At 53.4% G+C, this 22,321-nt stretch overlaps 1 protein-coding gene across 1 annotated transcript in view; it reads right to left on the bottom strand.

The window, feature by feature from the left end:
• Nucleotides 1–22,321, bottom strand: part of CACNA1A (calcium voltage-gated channel subunit alpha1 A) — a 298,241-nt gene that overhangs the window by 10,936 nt on the left and 264,984 nt on the right. Inside the window, exons 32-38 of the mRNA XM_064381775.1 lie at nt 13,221–13,337; nt 12,818–12,883; nt 12,530–12,645; nt 10,145–10,295; nt 8,311–8,438; nt 5,706–5,802; nt 3,020–3,125 (exon numbers count right to left, since the gene is read on the bottom strand). Of these exons, the coding sequence (XP_064237845.1) occupies nt 3,020–3,125; nt 5,706–5,802; nt 8,311–8,438; nt 10,145–10,295; nt 12,530–12,645; nt 12,818–12,883; nt 13,221–13,337 (781 nt within the window). The remainder of the gene's footprint in view (nt 1–3,019; nt 3,126–5,705; nt 5,803–8,310; nt 8,439–10,144; nt 10,296–12,529; nt 12,646–12,817; nt 12,884–13,220; nt 13,338–22,321) is intronic.

Here is a 22,321-nt window from a genome sequence, read left to right as displayed (position 1 = left end):
GGTGGCAGACGGGGAAGTCAGAGAGAACGGGAGCACATGGAGGATTACCTGCACCCCAGGAGCCAAAAGCCAAAAGCCAGTGCTAAAACAAGACCTCAGTCCTACCAGCCATAAGGACATGAACTCTGCCCACACCTGAATGAACTTGGAAGTAGACTCTCCCCCAGAGAGGAGCCCAGCTTGGCGGACACCTCGATTTCAGCCTCGAGAGACCCTCAGCAGAGTGCCCAGTCTAGCTTCTTGGACATCTGACCTACAGGACTGTGAGCTGAGAAATGGTGTGTCTTAGGCCGCTACATCTGTGGTCAACATACAGCTCGCTGCAGCCTTGACCTCACGGTCCCCAGTGATCCTCCCACTCCAGCCCTCCAAGCAGCTGGGAGTGCAGGAGCACATCACCACACCTGGCTAATTTTAAAATTTTCTGCAGAGACGGGTCGCTCTGTGATGGCCAGGCTGGTCTTGAACTCCTGACCTCGAGTGATCCTCCTGCCTCAGCCTCCCAAAGTGCTGGGATTACAGGCGTGAGCCACCGCGCCCGGCCAACTTTTTTTTTTTTTTTTTTGAGATGGAGTTTCGCTCGTTACCCAGGCTGGAGTGCAATGGTGCGATCTCGGCTCACCGCAACCTCTGCCTCCTCGGCTCAAGCAATTCTCCTGCCTCAGCCTCCCGAGTAGCTGGGATTACAGGCACACGCCACCATGCCCAGCTAATTTTTGTATTTTTGGTAGAGACGGGGTTTCACCATGTTGACCAGGATGGTCTCGATTTCTTGACCTCATGATCCACCCGCCTCGGCCTCCCAAAGTGCTGGGATTACAGGCGTGAGCCACCGCGCCCGGCAACTTTTAAATTTTTTGTAGAGATGGAGTCTCACTATGTGTCCGCTATCAGAGCTCACTGCGGCCTCCAACTCCCAGCCTCAAGCGAGCCTCTCACCTGGGCCCCCATGCCTGGCCACAGATCTCTCCATTTACTCTGAGAGCTCATACAGTCTCCTGGCTTAATCTGTCAGCATCTGATGCCTGATCACTTTATGGCCCCAGCCCGGCCTGGAGCCCCTGGCTGCTCCCCATCTCCACGTGCCACAGCCAACAGCCATGCCTGCCCTTCATGCCCAACCTGCTCCTCCCACCTCTCCCCGACTCAGGATCTGGCTGCTCTGTGCTTCCAGAGCTCAGGCCCAACCCTGGGGGTGTCTTTGATGTGTCTCTTTCCCCAGCACCCCACATTCTTGTGTCACTCATCCTGCTGGCTAGACCCTTAGGTACTATCCAGTGTCTGAATGCTCTACACCCCACCCCCTAGATCTTTTTTTTTTCTTTTTTGAGAGGGAGTCTTGCTGTGACACCCAGGCTGGAGTGTAATGGCGCGATCTCGGCTCACTGTAACCTTCGCTTCCCAGGTTCAAGTGATTCTCCTGCCTCAACCTCCCGAGTAGCTGGGACTACAGGCGCGCATCACCATGTCTGGCTAAATTTTATATTTTTAGTAGAGACGGGGTTTCACCGTGTTGGCCAGGCTGGTGATCCTGACCTCAAGCGATCCACCCACCTCGGCCTCCCAAAGTGCTGAGATTACAGGCGTGAGCCACCGTGCCCGGCCGAGTCACTAGATCTAAGCTGCCACCCTGTCTCCACTGGGATGATATCAGCAACCCCCGCCCTGGCCTCCTCCCGGTCTCTCATCCCCTCTGTGGCCAGAGGGAACGTGTTCAAATGTGAGTTGGGTCAGGTTCCTCTTCTGCTCTGAACCTGCGTGGCGCACCCTCACTCAGAGCGCGAGTCAGCTCAATGCCCTGGGTGTCCCGTGTTCAACCCCACCCCCGCATCAGGGCCTCTGCCAGTCCTTCTGCCTGGAGCACCTTCCCGCCAGGGATCCACGAGACTCACTGCCCCACTTCCTCAGTGGAGGCCTCCCCGTCCACCTAAAGTGTAAGCTGCTGGGTCCCGCATGCTTAGACGGGTAACTGGTACGTTGAGGGGTTGCACTAAGTATCTGCCAAATGGGCCAGCTGTGGTGGCTCATGCCTGTAAAACCAGCACTTTGGGAGGCTGAGGCGGGAGGACTGTTTGAGCCCAGGAGTTTGAGACCAGCCTGCGCAACCTGACGAAACCCCATCTCTATTAAAAACATAAAATAGGCCAGTTGTGGTCGCTCATGCCTGTAATCCCAGCACTTTGGGAGGCCAAGGCAGGTGGATCACGTGGTCAGGAGTTCAAGACCAGACTGGCCAACATAGTGAAACTCCGTCTCTACTAAAAAATACAAAAATTAGCTGGGCATGGTGGCTCGTGCCTGTAATCCTAGCTACTTGGGAGGCTGAGGTAGGAGAATTGCTTGAACCCAGACCCGGGAGGCGGAGGTTGCAGTGAGCCGAGATGGCACCACTGCACTCAAGCCTAGGCTATAGAGCGATACTCCATCTCAAAAAAAAAAAAAAAAAAAAAAAAAAAAATTAGGCTGGGCCCAGTGGCTCACACCTGTAATCCCAGCACTTTGGGAGGCTGAGGTGGGTGGATCTCTTGAGGTCAAGAGTTCAAGACCGGCCTGGCCAACATAGTGAAACCCCGTCTCTACCCAAAATATGAAAAATTAGCCAGGTGTTATGGTGTATGCCTGTAATCTCAGCTATTGGGAGGCTGAGGCAGGAGAATCGGGAGGTGGAGGTTACAATGAGCCGAGATCATGCCACTGCACTCCAGTGTGGGTGACAGAGGGAAAAAAACAATTAGCGGACTGTGGTGGTGAGTGCCTGAAGTCCCAGCTACTGGGGAGGCTGAGGTGGAAGGATTGCTTGAGCCTGGGAGGTCAAGGCTGCGGGGAGTTGCGATCATGACACTGCACTGCACAAGACACTGTCTCAAGAAAAGCCCCCAAAACCAAAAACCCTGTAGAACGAATGAGGGGAAGAGTGAATGAAGAGGGCGGTGTCAGCAGCTCCTCTATTTGAGGCAGGGAGGGAGACCCCCGGCTCCACCCTGCCCACCTTTCTGCGCCCGCCCCGTCCCTTCCTTACCCTTGGCGATCTTGATGTCCAGGGCTGTGCGGATCAGAGCCATGAGGGTGGAATTGAAGTGGACCGTGTTGTCATCTGCCACGGGCAGGTCCATCCGCAGAAGCCTCTACAGAAATCCCAAGGTGACGGCAGTCATTCCTGGGCATCCCTCCTGGGTCTCCCGTGAGCCACGCCCGCCCCTACCCAGGGAGTCCCAGGAAGAACTCTGAAGGCGGGCAGCAGCTGAGGCGTTCCCTACTTAGGTTACCTGTCCCAGTACTCAATTTCTCTTGGTGGCCTGTAGGGAGGGGACAAGGGCCCTCCTACACTTCGGTCCCCTGCCCTCCCCCTTTCCCCCTATGTTCTTGACCCGAGAGCTGGTATTTCCAGAGCTGGCCTCAATCCTTCCCTGCCTCGTTCCGCCCCAGAGTTCTTCTGGACGGCCCCGTTTCGGTCTGATCCCAAAGAAAAAGAGCACAAGCTGGATTTGAGCAGCACGTGCAACAGCCAAGGCTGAGGCGGCCGGGACCACAGCCGCGGGTGGGGGCGCCGTCGGCTCCCCACCCCCACCTCCCGGCTTGGCACAGGCCACATCATTCCTCTGAGAAGCAGCAGGCAGGCAGCCCCCCACTGACGGGGCAGGCCCCTCGCAGGCATGCAGCGAGGCTGTGACACAGAACAGCACAGATGGGGCGCATGCAGACGGAATCTCGAGACTCATTCATAGCTCCGTGGGAAGTGTATCTCAGGGACTTGTCCGGATCTTGGCTCTCTGTGCAATGGCAGGGGGAAGGGATGAGGGGCATTCCTGTGGCCCAGGGAAGAAAAGATTCCCCATGTCCCAGGCGGGGGTTCTGTCCACCGTGCTGGGTGGCATGGGAGAGGATGCTGGGCTGGTGTGCACGAGCCCAGGCTGAGGTGGCACAGAGAAGGGGGGTGAGGTCGAGTTGGGTGGGGATTCGGACACACATGGGCAGGAAACACAGAGCTAGAGATGGGGAGAGGAATGGTAAGCCCAGAGCAGGACACTGGAGGAGACACTGGGGCAGAGTGGGGAAGGAGCTGGGAAACAGAGAAACACAGACTGAGCCTCTGTGCACAGTTGTGCAGGCTGTGCACTGCACAAAGTGCTCCCATCTTGGAAATGATAGATTTATGTACTTATTTATTAAAATATTTTTTTCTTTTCGTAGAGATGGGGTCTTGCTATGTTGCCCAGGCTAGTCTCGAACTGGGCTCAAGTGATCCTCTCATCTCAGCCTCCCAAAAACACTAGGATTACAGGCATAAGCCACGATGCTTGGCCTCCAATTTGTGCATTAAATACAAAGCTCCCCAGCTAAGAGCAGACAAGTATCTTGTTCTCGCCACATTGGTGGACTGCAACAATTTTCCAACGGACACGTTTTGTAGAAAGGGTGCCTTTTTCAAATTTGCACCGAGCTGTCTGATGGACCCATGTTGGCCCTGCACCAAGATGAGGAGGGGAAGGGCTCTTCCTCCCTCTCTTGCACGCGCACACACATTTAACTACGGAGACACTGAGAGAAGTGACTTGAGGAAAACTGGGGAGGGGAGCGACAGGTGCAGAGAGAGGCTCCTTGTCCCCGGCTTTAAGAAGTGAGGGGAGACATACGGGTTAGGTGAGGAGTGGTGCACAGAGGAAGGAAAGAAAGGAGCTTGTGGGGAGGCGGCGACACAGGGTGGGTACAGATAGCACTGATGGATGGGGACGCAGGGAAGATCAAGGTGGACGGGAGAATAGGTTGATAGGGTAGTATTTTTTGAGTGGGGAGAATCTTTAAAGGTCATCCCGGAACTTCTTGTGGATGAGTGGAGGAAACAGAGCGTCTGTCCTTGGGCGCCAAGGGAGATTCCAGGACAGGGATCTAGAGGGGTGGCCCGGCCCAGCCGCTTGGCGGCAGGACGCTCGTTTTCTCAGCCAGCATGCACCACCCCCCGTCGGCCATGGTGCCTGCCCGCCCCAGGCCCCGCCAAGGCAGCGTGCATGGCCTGCATCAGTGTGCCACCGTCCAGGGGTCCAGCTGCGGCCGCCTGCCCACTCTGGAACAATGGAGAGGCATGTTGGGGTGTCTTGGGCAGATTAGGGACGGGGGCTGGGGAGAAACTCCATGGGAGGGAAGGGAGGGGAAGAGAGGTTCTTGGTGCTCCTCGGAAGGTCTGTAATCCCCCAAGGCCCTAGGTCAGAGATCAGCTTCAGGTGTGCGTGGGGGTGGGGAGCTGGGGGCTCAAGGTGCAAAAGATGGGCCCGGGACCTTGCCTGCTCTCGGGGGCTTAAGCCCCTCTCTGCAAGGCGCCTGTCCCGGCCTGGGCATGGGGGGCAGAAGTGGGAGGCGTTGGTTTTGACTCCCTGAAGAAGCGTGTTTGTTTCCAATTTGGTACCTGGGAGACCAGGTGCAAGGGGACCTGGGCGCTCCCCTCCCCCTCCCCCCGGCGTGTCGGCCATAATGGAGTCTCAGAACACGAAGACACTCATCAGAAAGGACGGACACAGTGTGCTGCTTGGAATCGAGGGATGGTCATGATCAGTTCACTCGAGAAAAGAAAAAAAAGAATCAAAAACAAGAAGAGAAACGCTGGAAAAAGAGAGTCGGCTGGGTGTTTCTGGTCAGCACTAAAAAAAAAAAAAGGAAAAAAAAAAAAAAACCCAGCGCCTGGACATCGGTGGTCGGCAAGGGTAGTCTACCTTGTAAGCCACTCTGGCCGGGCACTTCTTCCCCAGACCCAGGGGCGGAGACATATGTCTCAGCATCTGATACATGTCCAGGTAAGGCATGCGGCCCCTGGCAGCACCGAAAACAAAAAACAAAAACAAAACGGGAGTGGGAACAGAGAACCAAAGGAAGAGGGGTGGGAGGAACAGAAGAAAGAAAAAAGAAATCCACACGAGCCGAAAAAAGAGAGAGAGAAAGATGCAGAGAATGATAAAATAGGTATTTCAAATCAATGGAAAAGAGGAGGAAAAAATGGAAGAAAAGGTCATTAAAAAAAGATTACTTCACTGCTCGGGAGCAGGGAGAGAGAGAAAAGAGAAAAGTCAGATTCGGCTTGGGCTCTGAGCTATAGTTCTGGAGGGATGCGGAGGGAAGGGGGTTTCTCACTTTGGAAGACATACAGCCATGCTTTTGTTCACTGCTTTTTTTTTTTTTTTTTTTTTAAAGAGACAGGGTTTCCCTCTGTCGCCTAGGTTGGAGTGCAGTGGTGTGATCATAGCTCACTGCAGCCTCCACCTCCTGGGCCCAAGCAATCCTCCCTCAGCCTCTGGAGTAGCTGGGACTACAGGCACTTGCCACCATGCCCAGCTAATTTTTTTGTAGAGAAGGGAGTTCTTGCTATGTTGCCCAGGCTGGTCTTGAACTCCTGGGCTCAAGTGATCCTCCTGCCTTGGCCTCCCAAAGTGCTGGGATTACAGGCCACTGCACCCAGCCATCATTGCCATTTCTAAAGTTGGGTCACATTCTCTGGTTTGGCTGAGGCTGGTCTCTGAGGGGGCCTAGGTGGGGAGGAGGGGCCGGGACCGGGGTGGGGAGGTGGGCTGAGGCTTTGGGAGGTGAGGGGTGGAGGGGGAGAGTGTGGAGGTGATGGTGGGGGGAGAAATGCAAAGTTACAATCCCCCAGGGGATGTGTCTGATTTGGGGTGCCGTGGAGACCCCAGGATGGGCAGCTTCAGCTAAGAGCAAGCAAAGATGGCTGAAGGCTGAAGGGAAGGAATATGTTCCATGCTTCATCGGTCTACATGACTGCATTCTGTTGGCTAAGAGAGTTTTCTAGTTTAATGCAAGAGAGAGAGATGGCTCTGTTTTTTAGATATATATATATATATATATATATGAAATATATATATTGAAGAACCCCAAGCCACACTCATTCCATGGATGCTAGCAGGTTTTAGTGGAAGTCAAACCTTGCAAGCAACCCTATGAGGACATTTCTTGCCTAAGCCGAGAGGGGGAGATATTACTCGCAATAAACTGTACATATCCTTATAATGAATCCGACCACTGAAAGGAGAAGAAAGGGGGTTAGTGCAGGCAGTGGGTTCACACAGGGTCCCTCGGCACACGGCGAGGTCATGATGCTTGAGGCAGGGGTCTCCCTGGCTTGCAGGAGTGGGAGAGACTTGGGACAAGTGAAAGTCTCCAGACACTGAGGAGACCCAGGGCTGGAGGATTTCAGTCAGGGTGTGCCAGGGGTTCTGGACTGCAGGGCCCCTCCCCCGGGGCTCTCTCTGCATCTGCCTCCTCCACAATCTACATGGGCTACGGGGTGGGGGCGGGGGGGAAGCGTGTGGAATAGAGGACTTGGGGACAGTATCCAACTGCTGTGACCTAAAATCAAAAGAGGAAGAGTTAGGAACCATCAAAAGCCAAGCCCCACACCCACGGCTCTCCCCAGCCTCTCGGTCTCCTGGAGGACGTACCTGACACTTCGGGAATAGCCAAGACCACCTCCTGCCCACCTTCCTCATGGGGCCTCCTCTCCAGCACTGAGGCCAGAGGAAGATGGGGCTTAGCCTGCTGAGGGCCCCCAGTAATGCTTCTTCAGGCCCCAAGCCCAGCCTGGACTAGAATCCTCAGTCAGTGGCTGCTGAGCTCCAGGTATTTGGACAGATCCCTGAGTGTCCTTCAAGGCTTGGTGTTGGGTGGACACTCAATACACGTGTACAAGTTGGAACCCACCCTCTGAAACCATTGCCTGTCAGTGAAGAGGGGGCCCTCTGGTGTCTACCCAGATGGGAGCACCCACTCCCTTTGTGGCCACAAAGATGCAAGGGCCCCTGAGGCTCTGTGCCCTCCCTGGCCTGTGTGACCTCTCACTCCAAGGTTCACAGGTCCCAGCAGGAGCTGAGTTCTGCCACCCGGATGTTGCAACCCATCCCGTCTGCCAAGGGTAGGCTAGCCCTCCTCCCGACACTCGCAGGAGAACTGGGGCTGAGGTGTTGTTGGTTTTCTCCCTGGAGCCTGGCTAATGCGTCCTCACCATCTGGAGACTTCACAGTGAGAGACGGGAGAGGCTCGTAGGAGGAGAGGGCTCTTCAGGACACGTCATGGGTGATGCCCTCCCTCGTTTTCCAGAAAGTCCAGGGTTTGGGCAGCGTTGGCAACCCACGTGTCTAATCTGGGATATGCAAGGGCGATGATTCTTACGCCTTCTCTCCTGACTGAACCTGTGAGACCCCTGCTAGGACCCCGGGAGCCCAGTGCTCCTGGGTCTGGGGCCTGACCTAGCCCGTGTTCCAGTTCCCGGGAGAGGCGTGTATTGTTGCTGGAGGATTCGTGGTGATTTCTTACCAAGCTGCAGGGTCATACTCGGCCCAGACACGCACGTACTCATCCAGATGGTGGGGGCCCAGGATGGAGGAATCTCGGGTGAGGTACTCGAAATTGTCCATGATGACGGCAACAAAGAGATTCAGCATCTGTGGGGACACCGGGGACCAAGATGGAGTGGGGGCAGAGACGGAGGGAATGAACGAGTGAGGGTGAAGGATACAGACAGACAGACACACCCAAACACATGTACACAGAGGTCCAGATGGAGTGAGGGATAGAGAGAAGATGGGAAAGGAAATGAGACAGAGAGATGGGGGACACAGAGGTGACGCTCATGCACACGAGGACGGCCAGTGAGAGGGAGATCAAGTGGAGAGATGGAAGAGACGGAGAGACAGAGAGAGATGGAGAGAGATACAAAGAGACAAAGACCGGCCGGGCGCGGTGGCTCACGCCTCTAATCCCAGCACTTTGGGAGGCCGAGGTAGGCAGATCACTTGAGGTCAGGAGTTCAAGACCAGCCTGGCCAACCTGGTGAAACTCCATCTCTACTAAAAATACAAAAATTAGCTGGGTTTGGTGGCGTGTGCCTGTAATCCCAGCTACTTGGGAGGCTGAGGCAGAAGAATTGCTTGAACCTGGGAGGTGGAGGCTGCAGTGAGCTGAGATCACACCACTGCACTCCAGCCTGTTGACAGAGCAAGACTCTGTTTCAAAGAAAAAAAAAAAAGAGAGAGTCAAAAACCGAGAATGACGGAAAGAGACAGAGTCAGTGAGAGAGGGAGGGGAGGCTACTGAAATGAGGACCGACACCAAGAGAACCACCGTGACCCCAAATCCTCCCACATCTGCCCCCAACAAGGCCAAATTTTTCCTATTTTTATTTTTATTTTCATTTTTGAGACAGGATCTCACTCTGCCGCCCGGGCTGGAGTGCAGTGGTGTGATCATGGCTCACTGCAGCCTCAACCTCCAGGGCTCAAGTGATCCTCCCACCTCAGCCTCCTGAGTAGCTGGGACTAGAGGTGTGCAGCACCACGTGTGCAGCTAATTCAATCTTTTTTTTTTGAGACAGAGTCTCACTGTCTCCCAGGCTGGAGTGCAATGGTGCAGTCTTGCTCACTGCAACCTCCAACTGCCTCAGCCTCCCAAGTAGCTGGGATTATAGGCACCTGTCACTACGCATAGCTAATTTTTGTACTTTTAGTAGAGACAGGGTTTTACCATGTTAGTCAGGCTGGTCTTGAACCCCTGACCTCAGGTGATCCGCCTGCCTCGGCCTCCCAAAGTGCTGGGATTACAGGTGTGAGCCACTGCACCCGCCCTCAATTTTTTTTTTTTTTTTTAAAGAGATGGGTTTCACCATGCTGCCCAGGCTGGTCTTGCATTCCTGGGCTCAAGTGACCCTCCGACTTTGGCCTCCCAAAGTGCTGGGATTACAGGCATGAGCCACTACGCCTGGCTGAAATATTTCACTAGGTCTCAAATGGGGGAATTCTGTCCCCGACTCCCACCCCCACCCCCCGGGGGCATTTGGGAATGTCTGGAGACATTTGTGGTTGTCGCAGCAGAAGAAAGGGGTGGCGGGTGCTGCTGGCATCTGGCGGGGGGAGGACAGCGATGCTGCTATGTACTGTGCAGGCACAGCGTGACCCCACCCCAAAATCAGCCAGCCCCAAATGTCAACAGCTCTGAGTTTGAGACGCTCAGGGTCGCCTGATCCCAGGCTGGTTCAGAGAAGCCTTGGAGGGAACAAACCTTTGACACAGCCACATTCTAGAGAAACCCACTCCCCTGAAAGGGAGACAGACTTAGGGAGCCTACCCGGCCCTCACGGTGTCCACAGACTCACCAGAAATGAGCAGAGGAAGATGAAGGAAACGAAGTAAAAATAAGCAAATTCATTGCCACACTCTCGAGTCAGGATGCCAGAGTTCTTATCACACGGTTTCCCGCTGAGGCAGGAGAGCATGATGTTGTGCCACGCTTCCCCGGTGGCACTCCTGAGGACAGGGAGAAATCAGAAGCTCGGGCACTCAGCCCCGACTGGGCACCAACGCCTCCCCGGGAGGTGGAGCACACATGGGTTCTGGCACTTGGGTTCTGGAGCTGGCCAGGCAAGTCCCAGCTGGACCACCTCCTTTTTCTGGGAGCTGTGTACTGAAGTCCACAAGGAGCTTTGAAAAAATACCAGTACCCCACCCCAGCAGACTTGGATTCAATTGGTCTAGGGTAGGATTTGCTATGTATGGTGTGTGCCTTCCCTTCCCTCCTTTCCCTTCTCTCCCCTCCCTTTTTCCCTTCCTTCCTTCCTCCCTTCCCTTCCTCTCTCTCTTTCTCTCTTTTGACAGGGTCTTGCTCTGTTGCCCAGGCTGGAGTACAGTGGCACAATCACTGCTCACCGCAGCCTCAACCTCCCAGGCTCAGGTGATCCTCCCACCTCAGCCTCCTGAGTAGCTGGGATTACAGGCACATGCCACCACTCCTGGCCCATTAAAAATCTTTTTTTGTTGAGATAGGGTCTCACTGCATTGCTCAGGCTGGTCACTGGTATGCTTTAAAAGCTCCACTAGGCCGGGCATGGTGGCTCACACCTGTAATCCCACCACTTTGGGAGGCCGAGGCAAACGGATCACCTGAGGTCAGGAGTTTGAGACCAGCCTGACCAATATGATGAAACCCCGTGTCTACTAAAAATACAAAATTAGCTGGGCCTAGTGGCATTCGCCTGTAATCCCAGCTACTCGGGAGGCTGAGGCAGGAGAATCGCTTGAACCTGGGAGGCAGAGGATGCAGTGAGCCGCGATCGCGCCATTGCACTCCAGCCTGGGCAACAAGAGCAAAACTCCATCTGAAAATAAATAAATAAATAAAATAAAAAGAAGAAAAGAAAAGCTCCCTTCCATTCAGGTGACAGTCATCTCATAACATATTCTCCCTGGATCACTCTGTTCCAGGCATGCTGGGATTCTCACAGTCCTCAAACATGCCAGCCACACTCCTGCCTCGGGACCTTTACACAGGCAGTACCCTTGGCTCGCACTGCCCTTCCCCAATATCCACATGGCTCCTTCCCTTGCCAATTTCTCTCAAACGTCACACTTTCAGAGAAGTACAACCTACCAGACCTCTACTCTTTTTCTTTTTGTGTTAGATTAAAAAAATATATATTTTTTTACTGTTGCAAAATACACACAGCAAACTTAACCAGTTTGAAGTGTACAATTCAGTGGCATTAAGCACACTCACATTATCATGCAACTATCACCATTATCTACCTCTATGGCTTTTTAAAAAATTAAAAATATATATTGTTCTTTTTGGAGACAGAGTCTCGCTCTGTTCCCCAGACTGGAGTGCAGTGGCACAATCATAGCTCAATGTAGCCTGGAACTTCTGGGCTCAAGCAATCCTCCGGCTTCAGCCTCCCAAGTAGCTGGGACTACAGGTGCGTGCCACTATGCTCAGTTAATTAAAAAAAATTTTTTTTTTGTAGAGATGGGGGTCTCACTGCCCAGGCTGGTCTCAAACTCCTGGGCTCAAGCAATCCTCCCACCTCGGCCTCCCAAAATGCTAGTATTACAGGCGTGAGTCACTGTACCCAGCCCTATTCCCTTTTATTCTTGCATTTCATCCTTTTTCTAGCATCCTTTATAATTTGTTCCCTGATTATGTGTCTTCCCCATGGGGATATTAGCTTCCAAAGTGCTGAAAATGTTTCTTTTCCTCTTCTCTACTTCCTGCTGCATCCTCGTTTTTACAGCGGTGCCTGGCATGCCATAGGTGCTCAATAACCCTCCACTGAACGAGTGAAGGAACTTTGTGTGAAGCCGGGATGACGAACCCAAGAATCAAGCCTCACGGTCTGTAAGCCTGTTTTCTCATCTGTCAGACAGGACTGCCAAGAATCCCTACCTCACAAGGTGGTCAGGAAGATTCAAGGAGATGATGCCTGGAAAATGACCTTCATGACTATATCCCAGGGCCCTCTGGTTCTGCCCTGCTAGGATTCCTGGGCCCCCCGACACCCATTTCCAGCCTCACGGGGAAAATAAGGATAAAAGCACATCCAGTCACCCCCTCACCGGAAGAGGAGGGCACGCCCCCTACCGGAAGAGAAGGAGAAAGGCACGTCCTCCATTGGAAGAGGAGGGCACATTCCCTATGGGAACAGAAGGATGAAGGCAGGCACCCCGACCAAGGGAACAGAATCATGAGAGCAGGGCCCCCTTCTCACCGGAAAAGAAGCATGAGGGCCTGGAAGAAGGTCCGGAAGTTATTGTGCTCAGTGATTTGGAAATCATCTTCGTCACTGTCCTCGTCCTCCACGTCGATGCCGATGTTGCCAAACACCTGCGGAATTCAAGGGTGACGACCAGGGGCTGCCATTCCCCCAGTGGCTTCTGGGAAACCCAGCTCAACCTCCATGGTTGCTTCTGTGGACCAGGCTTCTCTCACCCATCCCTTCCTAAGGGTGGTTGCCCTCCTTGGGAGACTCTGGGAACCTGAGGGGTGCGGGACTCACCTGCATCCCGATGATGGCATAGATGAAGAACAGCATGGCGATCAGCAGACAGACATAAGGCAGGGCCTGGTGGGAAAAGAGGCAATGAAGAAGAGTGCTGGGGGTCCCTCAGCCACACCGTCTTCCTCCCTTGTCCCAGTGCTCTGCCCCACTGGGTTGGGTGGCCACATGCTGCACTAGAGTCCTGCTAGGGCTGGTGGGCATCTCTGGGGGCTCTAGGATGAGGCCTTTACAGCTCTGAAGACACACCAGGGGTGGGAAGTTAGACAACAGCCCTGCAAATAACAGATTCTCTGCATGACTGTATGATAGAGGCACTTCTGATCTGACTTCTACATTCAGCCAGAGCATGGGGGTCGCCTGTCTTCTTAGCCCTGGACCAGCAGGAGGAATGAGGACTCACCTTGAAGGACTGCACAAAGGTCCAGAGAAGAATGCGGATGGTGTAACCCTGACGGAGAAGTTTGATGAGCCGGGCAGCTCGGAAGAGGCGGAGAAAGCTCAGGTTGATGAAGTTATTCTGGGAAGATGGAGGAAAAGGGGTGACCATCCACCCACCCCAAAGGGCTCAGAGCCGTCACCACTCACAGAGGCCCCTACATGAAGCCAACCAACAGGAAAAAAGCAAGCCAGACCCCAAATAAGGAGGGAGAGAGAAAGCACTATTAATGCAATGATGCAGAGGAAAAACTCGAAAAAGGAATGAAGTTGGGAGAGAGAGGGTGGGAGGGAGGAAAAGGCATCAACTCAAAAGCATAAGCCCTCCCTGCCAGCCCCACCCACAATGGGGAAAGGAAAGAAAAAGGAAGGAGGAAAAAGGAATGGGGATGGGGAAGAAATAACAAAAGAACGAGAAAAAGAAAATATATCAGAATCATCCAATCAGGAAAAAAATCGAGATGGTTTTTGTTTCTCCCAACAACCAAATGCACTGAGACGAAAGGACACAAGCCGGTCAAGTCGCGGAATCTATCACACGTGTACAATGCACAAACACCAGGGCAGGGGTGGGGGTGGAGGTCGCCAGCACGCTCAGGCCTGGTGGACATGTGCGGGTTCCGAGGGCATGTTACGCTCCGGGCCAGAAATGCATCTGTCACGGGACTCACCGGGCACCCTGCCCTGCCCTGCCCTGCCGAGCTGCCCACCCGCTCCTGCCCGCCCTGACCTCACCCCACGGCCAAGAGGAGCAGCGGCTCGAGCCAATTGGGAGAAGCGGAAGAGCATCTTTTCTTACCCCCTTGGCGAGCGGGAATGGGGAGGACGGGAGGGAGCTGGGGCTGTTCGGCTGCAGGGTGAGTCCTCGCTGCCCGCTGAGTCGGAGAAGATGCATTTGGGGCCCTTTTCCCCCCTCTCAGGGATGGCTTCTCAGCTTCTGGGGCTGGGTGGAGTAGCACGGGACCAGGCCTGCAGGAAGCAGGAAGCACTCAGCTCCCATGGGTGGGTGAGCTCAGAAATCAGCCCAGGCCCACCAAGGGGCGGGTGCTGGGGGCCGGGAGGTGGGGCCATCCCTGCCCCCAGGACCTCCCTGGGTGGCCACTGCCTCTGCTTAAAAACCCCATCTAGTCACTGCCTCTGCCTCCTCCCACCCAAGCTAGAAGGACCGGGGGGCCAGAGAGTTGGGGGGCCAGAGAGACCAGCTGGAGATGGTGGGCATGGACTGCCAGTGTTTTGTGACCATCGTGGGGCTTCAAGAGACCTTGATTGAGGGGTGGGAGGCTCAAAGTCATGAGTGGGCCAAATCTGGCTAACAAAGCTGTTTTGGTGGGCCTGAGCAGTGTTTTTTCATTTGTCCTTGTTTTTAATTAAAAATTATTGCCGTTGTTTAAAAATCAAGAGCTTTTTGCCCACCAATCTGGCTTTCTGGCAACCCCAGGCCTGCTGCAATTGCTCCCTGGAAGCAGGCCACATGCTCTCTGGTTTTCCAAGGTCCTCGAGTTCTAGAAATGGCACCTGCTTTCCTGGTTGACTGGTGTCTGCTTGGCCGCCAGAGGCATTTGAGTTTGAGACCCCAGCCTCAGGCAGACGTGGAAACCCTTCTTCACTGGCCAGTACCCAGCAGGTTGAAGGCAGGAGGAGTAGAGGGTCTCCCCAGTAAGAGGGCCTTCATCAGACTTGTTCAATGGGATTTGCAGGAGCCCTAAATACAGGCCACATAGCAAGACTGAACTTGGTCTAACCTTCATAACCCTAAATGGCACAGGGTGACCATATATTCACAGCCTCCCTCCCGGTTTCACAAGTGTCCTAGTTTGGGTGACACATTACATGGGAATCTTACTTGGCGGCCTCCGGAGGGCTTCCCGGCCACCACATCTGCGTCTTGTACTAGCTTTGGCCTGGGAACTGAGAGGCACGGACTGGAGTTCAAGGAATTTCTGAGGCTGGCAAGAGGCCTCTGGGTCTGACAGCAATGTCTAGGACTCTCTCTGAGACACATCCGTGTGTCGTTAGGCCTCTAGGGTGGAGAAGGGGGCTTGGGGATCCTACCCTGACCACAATGGGCTCAATTGGTGTAAGAATGTCTCCAGTGCCTTGAATAAGCCCCCAAACCCAGCTTGGCTAAGAGAGTCACTCTCTGTGCCCTGCTGCCCTGACGCCCATCCCTGCCTGGCCAGCCAGCTCCACCTGGGGATGGGGCCGACGGCTCAGGTGTCCCCAGCCCCCTCCCGTTCAACCCCAGAGTACAAGCCATCCCTTTCATGGGCGGATCATAACATGTGGACTCGGCCAGGCATGCGAAGGCAGGCAGACCCTGGAAGCAGCCTCAGAGGGGGTTTTGGGGGAGAGCAGGGGAAGCTTGCAGCCATGCAAAAAAGCCAAGGATCTGGCAGGGAGATGCGTGCAGAAAACATGCTTCCCTTCTTGGAGCCAAGAAGGGGGAGGAGACACATAAGGAGGGTGGGGCGGAGACGGAAAGGGTTTGGGGCAGCGGGGCAAGGGTACTGGCCTGCCTTCCTCCACCTTCCATCTCTGAATCTGTACCAAGGCTTTCCACTGCCCCCAGAGCTTCTGGCAAGCTCCCTCTTCCTGCCTTCCACATTTCATTCCATGGCTTGGGAGGTGCAGCTTCCTCTCAACACCTCCCCTGAACTTCCTGGCTAGAATGTGACGGGGGTGGGACACAGCCCCTGGAAGGCACGAGGACAGCGTGCTTGTGGTCTTTCCTCCTCCAGCACCGTGCTCAGGTATCCCGCAAGCGCTCAGGATGTGGAGACCACCCACCTAAGGTCTCCAGGCAAGCCGTGCCACTGCACAGCTCACCTCCAAGCTCCAGCCCCCATAACCACCCACCTCTCTGACTCATTTCTCAATGTCCTAAAGGCACCTCAAACTCGCTATGCCCACACCTGTTCTCTTCCCCCAGCCTGGCCGTTTCCTGGCACTCACTCACCTCTATCTCCCAGTTTTTTTTGTTTTTTTTGAGACGGAGTCTCACTCTGTCACCCAGACTGAAGTGCAGTGGCGCGATCTTGGCTCACTGCAACCTCCGCCTCCCGGGTTCAAGGGATTCTCCTGGCTCAGCCTCCTGAGTAGCTGGGACTACAGGCACACGTCACCACGCCCAGTGAATTTTTGTATTTTTAGTAGAGATGGGGTTTCACCATGTTGGACAGGCTGGTCTTGAACTCCTGACCTCAGGTGATCCGCCTGCCTCAGCCTCCCAAAGTGCTGGGATTACAGGTGTGAGCCACCCGCCTGGCCTACCTCCCAGTTTTAAAACAGACCTGAGTGCTCCCAGGCACCTCTCATTCCATCAGTTCCAACCTGATCTCTCCCTGGGTCCTGCAGAGATCCATCTGAGAGGGACAACCCTCCCACTGTTCTCTGTTCTCCACTGTCAGCTCTTGCTGAGATTCCTGGTGCCCACCTCCAGCCCAACATCCTGTCAAGCTGTTCCCTGCCCTGCAACCAGACTGAGCTTGTCTAGTCACATGACCAGTCATGTTTCCCCTGCTTCCTGTTCTCCCAGGCCCTTCCTGGTGCTTAGGAGAAAGCTCAAATTCCACAACAACGCACCGCCCTCCCCAGCACAGGGTCCTGTCCCCTTCTGTCATCTTCAGCTGTCTCCAGGTCAGTCTTTCTCTGCTGTCTCTGCACCAGCCACACTCCCTCACTTGTAGATCCTGACCCCCCCACAGGCTCGACCCACCACAGGGCCTTTGCCCGTGCTGTCCTGGGGTTGGAATGCTCTGAGCATCTCTCTGTGCCTTGTTAATGCGGCTCAACCTTCAGCTCGCAGCGCAGGTATAATTTAAAGTGGAGTCAAGGGGTTATTTGACCAATGCCTGCCTCCCCCACCTGACTGCATGTGGCGGCGGTGGGGGACATTAATGGTGTCTGCTTCTGCCCGTAATTCCACCTGCGGCACCAAATAGGGCCTCATTAAGTGTTTGGTGGGTGAGTGCAGGTAGTACTGCCAGCAGGGAAGGGATCCCAGGGCAAAGATGTCATTAGGGCGTCTGTCTAAGGGACAGTAGGGGAGGGGCAGAGGCAGGTGAGATTTAACAGAATAAGGAGTGTGCAGGGAGCTGAGAAGTGGGGGAGGGAGGGAGATGTGTGCAGTGTGTGCTGGAGTATGGGTACAGGGTGGGTAGATGTAGCAGAGAGGAGCGGGGTGTGTGTGTGTGTGTGTGTGTGTGTGTGTGTGCATGACTGTGTGTGTGACACAGAGACAGGGACAGTGAATAAGAATTAGAGCCTGGGCATGGTGGCTCACACCTGTAATCCTAGCACTTTGGGAGGCTGAGGCGGGTGGCTCACACCTGTAATCCCAGCACTTTCGGATGCTGAGGTCAGGAGTTTGAGACCAGCGTGGCCAACATAGTGAAACCCCATCTCTACTAAAAATACAAAAAGTGGCCTGGCATGGTGGCGCGTGCCTGTAATCCCACGTACTCAGGAGGCTGAGGCAGGAGAATTGCCTGACCCCAGGAGGTGGAGGCTGCAGTGAGCCGAGATTGTGCCATTGCACTCCAGCGTGAGTGGCAGAGTGAGACTCTGTCTCAAAAAAAAAGAGAAAATTAGAGAATGAGTGAGAAAGAGGAGAGGTCATGACTATGTGCAGTGTCTGTACATGCAGTGACTGTGTGTGCAGTGACCCTGTGTGCAGTGACTGTGTGTGTGCATAGTGACTGTGTGTGTGCATAGTGACTGTGTGCACAGTGACTGTGTGTGTATAGTAACTGTGTGTGCAGTGACTGTGTGTGCAGTGACCCTGTGTGCAGTGACTGTGTGTGTGCATAGTGACTGTGTGCACAGTGACTGTGTGTGTGCATAGTGACTGTGTGTGTGCCTAGTGACTGTGTGCACAGTGACTGTGTGTGCAGTGACCCTGTGTGCAGTGACTGTGTGTGTGCATAGTGACTGTGTGTGTGCACAGTGACTGTGTGTGTATAGTGACTGTGTGCAGTGACTGTGTGTGCAGTGACCCTGTGTGCAGTGACTGTGTGTGTGCACAGTGACTGTGTGTGGTGTGTGCACAGTGACTGCATGTGTATAGTAACTGTGTGTGCAGTGACCCTGTGTGCAGTGACTGTGTGTGTGCATAGTGACTGTGTGCACAGTGACTGTGTGTGTGGTGTGTGCACAGTGACTGTGTGTGTATAGTAACTGTGTGCAGTGACTGTGTGTGCGCATAGTGACTGTGTGCATAGTGACTGTGTGTGTGCATAGTGACTGTGTGCACAGTGACTGTGTGTGTGGTGTGTGCACAGTGACTGTGTGTGTATAGTAACTGTGTGAGCAGTGACTGTGTGTGCAGTGACCCTGTGTGCAGTGACTGTGTGTGTGCACAGTGACTGTGTGTGGTGTGTGCAGTGACTGTGTGTATAGTAACTGTGTGCAGTGACTATGTGTGTGCATAGTGACTGTGTGCACAGTGACTGTGTTCATACTGTGTGCATAGTGTGTGTGACTGTGTGTGTATAGTGACTGTGTGTATAGTGACTGTGTGCATAGTGACCGTGTGTGCACAGTGACTGTGTGTATTGTGTGCAGAGTGACTGTGTGTGTATAGTAACTGTGTGTATAGTGGCTGTGTGCATAGTGACCGTGTGTTTGCATAGTGACTGTGTGCACAGTGACTGTGGTGTGTGCAGAGTGACTGTGTGTGTATAGTAACTGTGTGTGCAGTGACTGTGTGTGCATAGTGACTGTGTGCACAGTGACTGTGTAGTGTGTGCACATAGTGACTATGTGTGTGTGCAGTGACTGTGTATAGTGACTGTGTGTGTGCACAGTGACTGTGTGTGCATAGTGACTATGTGTGTGTATAGTAACTGTGTGTGCAGTGACTGTGTGTGCATAGTGACTGTGTGTGCATAGTGACTGTGTGCACAGTGACTGTGTTCATACTGTGTGCATAGTGTGTGTGACTGTGTGTGTATAGTGACTGTGTGTGCAGTGACTGTGTGTGCATAGTGACTATGTGTGTGCATAGTGACTGTGTGCACAGTGACTGTGTTCATACTGTGTGCATAGTGTGTGTGACTGTGTGTGTATAGTGACTGTGTGTGCAGTGACTGTGTGTGCATAGTGACTATGTGTGTGCATAGTGACTGTGTGCACAGTGACTGTGTTCATACTGTGTGCATAGTGTGTGTGACTGTGTGTGTATAGTGACTGTGTGTATAGTGGCTGTGTGCATAGTGACCGTGTGTTTGCATAGTGACTGTGTGCACAGTGACTGTGGTGTGTGCAGAGTGACTGTGTGTGTATAGTAACTGTGTGTGCAGTGACTGTGTGTGCATAGTGACTGTGTGCACAGTGACTGTGTTCATACTGTGTGCATAGTGTGTGTGACTGTGTGTGTATAGTGACTGTGTGTATAGTGGCTGTGTGCATAGTGACCGTGTGTTTGCATAGTGACTGTGTGCACAGTGACTGTGGTGTGTGCATAGTGACTATGTGTGTGTATAGTAACTGTGTGTGCAGTGACTGTGTGTGCATAGTGACTGTGTGCACAGTGACTGTGTTCATACTGTGTGCATAGTGTGTGTGACTGTGTGTGTATAGTGACTGTGTGTATAGTGGCTGTGTGCATAGTGACCGTGTGTTTGCATAGTGACTGTGTGCACAGTGACTGTGGTGTGTGCAGAGTGACTGTGTGTGTATAGTAACTGTGTGTGCAGTGACTGTGTGTGCATAGTGACTATGTGTGTGCATAGTGACTGTGTGCACAGTGACTGTGTTCATACTGTGTGCATAGTGTGTGTGACTGTGTGTGTATAGTGACTGTGTGTATAGTGGCTGTGTGCATAGTGACCGTGTGTTTGCATAGTGACTGTGTGCACAGTGACTGTGGTGTGTGCAGAGTGACTGTGTGTGTATAGTAACTGTGTGTGCAGTGACTGTGTGTGCATAGTGACTATGTGTGTGCATAGTGACTGTGTGCACAGTGACTGTGTTCATACTGTGTGCATAGTGTGTGTGACTGTGTGTGTATAGTGACTGTGTGTATAGTGGCTGTGTGCATAGTGACCGTGTGTTTGCATAGTGACTGTGTGCACAGTGACTGTGGTGTGTGCATAGTGACTATGTGTGTGTATAGTAACTGTGTGTGCAGTGACTGTGTGTGCATAGTGACTGTGTGTGCATAGTGACTGTGTGCACAGTGACTGTGTTCATACTGTGTGCATAGTGTGTGTGACTGTGTGTGTATAGTGACTGTGTGTGCAGTGACTGTGTGTGCACAGTGACTATGTGTGTGCATAGTGACTGTGTGCACAGTGACTGTGTTCATACTGTGTGCATAGTGTGTGTGACTGTGTGTGTATAGTGACTGTGTGTATAGTGGCTGTGTGCATAGTGACCGTGTGTTTGCATAGTGACTGTGTGCACAGTGACTGTGGTGTGTGCAGAGTGACTGTGTGTGTATAGTAACTGTGTGTGCAGTGACTGTGTATGCATAGTGACTGTGTGCACAGTGACTGTGTGTGTAGTGTGTGCACATAGTGACTATGTGTGTGTGCAGTGACTGTGTATAGTGACTGTGTGTGTGCACAGTGACTGTGTGTGCATAGTAACTGTGTAGTGACTGTGTGTGCATAGTGACTATGTGTGTGTATAGTAACTGTGTGTGCAGTGACTGTGTGTGCATAGTGACTGTGTGTGCATAGTGACTGTGTGTAGTGTGTGCACATAGTGACTGTGTGTGTGCAGTGACTGTGTATAGTGACTGTGTGTGTGCAGTGACTGTGTGTGCATAGTAACTGTGTGTAGTGACTGTGTGTGCAGTGACTACATGTGCAATTTTGCTCAGTGACTGTGCGCAGTGTGTATGTGGACAGTGACTGTGCACAGTGTGTATTCAGTGACTGCATGCATAGTGACTGTGTGCAGTGACTGTGTGTGTGCATAGTGATTGTGTGTGTGCAGTGACTGTGTGCAGTGTGTATTCAGTGACTGCATGCATAGTGACTGTGTGTGCAGTGACTGTGTGTGTGCATAGTGACTGTGTGTGCAGTGTCTGTGTGCAGTGACTGTGTGCACAGTGTGTATGTGGATAGTGACTGTGTGCAGTGTGTATTCAGTGACTGCATGCGTAGTGACTGTGTGTGCAGTGACTGTGTGTGCATAGTGATTGTGTGTGTGCAGTGACTGTGCACAGTGTGTATTCAGTGACTGCATGCATAGTGACTGTGTGCAGTGACTGTGTGCATAGTGATTGTGTGTGTGCAGTGACTGTGCACAGTGTGTATTCAGTGACTGCATGCATAGTGACTGTGTGCAGTGACTGTGTGTGTGCATAGTGATTGTGTGTGCAGTGACTGTGCACAGTGTGTATTCAGTGACTGCATGCATAGTGACTGTGTGTGCAGTGACTGTGTGTGTGCATAGTGACTGTGTGTGCAGTGTCTGTGTGCAGTGACTGTGTGCACAGTGTGTATGTGGATAGTGACTGTGTGCAGTGTGTATTCAGTGACTGCATGCGTAGTGACTGTGTGTGCAGTGACTGTGTGTGTGCAGTGACTGTGTGCAGTGTGTATGTGGATAGTGACTGTGTGCAGTGTGTATGCAGTGACTGCATGCATAGTGACTGTGTGCAGTACCTGTGTGCAGTGACTGTGTGACTGTGTATGCAGGTGCAGTTCAAGGCTCCAGGAAAGGGCCTCATGAAGCTACCAGACCTGAGCCTGACCCTGCTGAGCTCCCCTGCCTGAGAGTCTTTGCCGGCACACTGCCTGGCCTGCAGTTCTCCTCCATCAGGCTTGGAGAGTCAGGTCTCTGCTGGTCAACGCCAAAGATCTTGTGGGTTTGAGATGGAGGGTTGGGGACAGCAGGCTGGAGAGAGCCGGAGGGGCGAGGAGGGAGCTGGCAGCTTTCCTGGGGCCTGGGCTCCATGGAGCTGAACGGGGGACAGCAGTGGTGAGAGGTGGCAGGGAGTGGATTTGCCTCCACTGTCTCTGAGTGTATAGGATGTGTGTGCGGAATGGGGTGAGAGACAGAGGTGCTGCACTGGGAAAACCCATCCCTTCCTCTGCAAACGACACAAACTCCAAA

The sequence above is a fragment of the Aotus nancymaae genome, unplaced genomic scaffold, assembly GCF_030222135.1.
Source record: "Aotus nancymaae isolate 86718 unplaced genomic scaffold, 86718_ANA_hifiasm-v0.15.2.pri h1tg000028l, whole genome shotgun sequence".
Taxonomy (NCBI): Eukaryota; Metazoa; Chordata; class Mammalia; order Primates; family Aotidae; genus Aotus; species Aotus nancymaae.
This window is presented reverse-complemented; position numbering and strand designations above follow the sequence as displayed.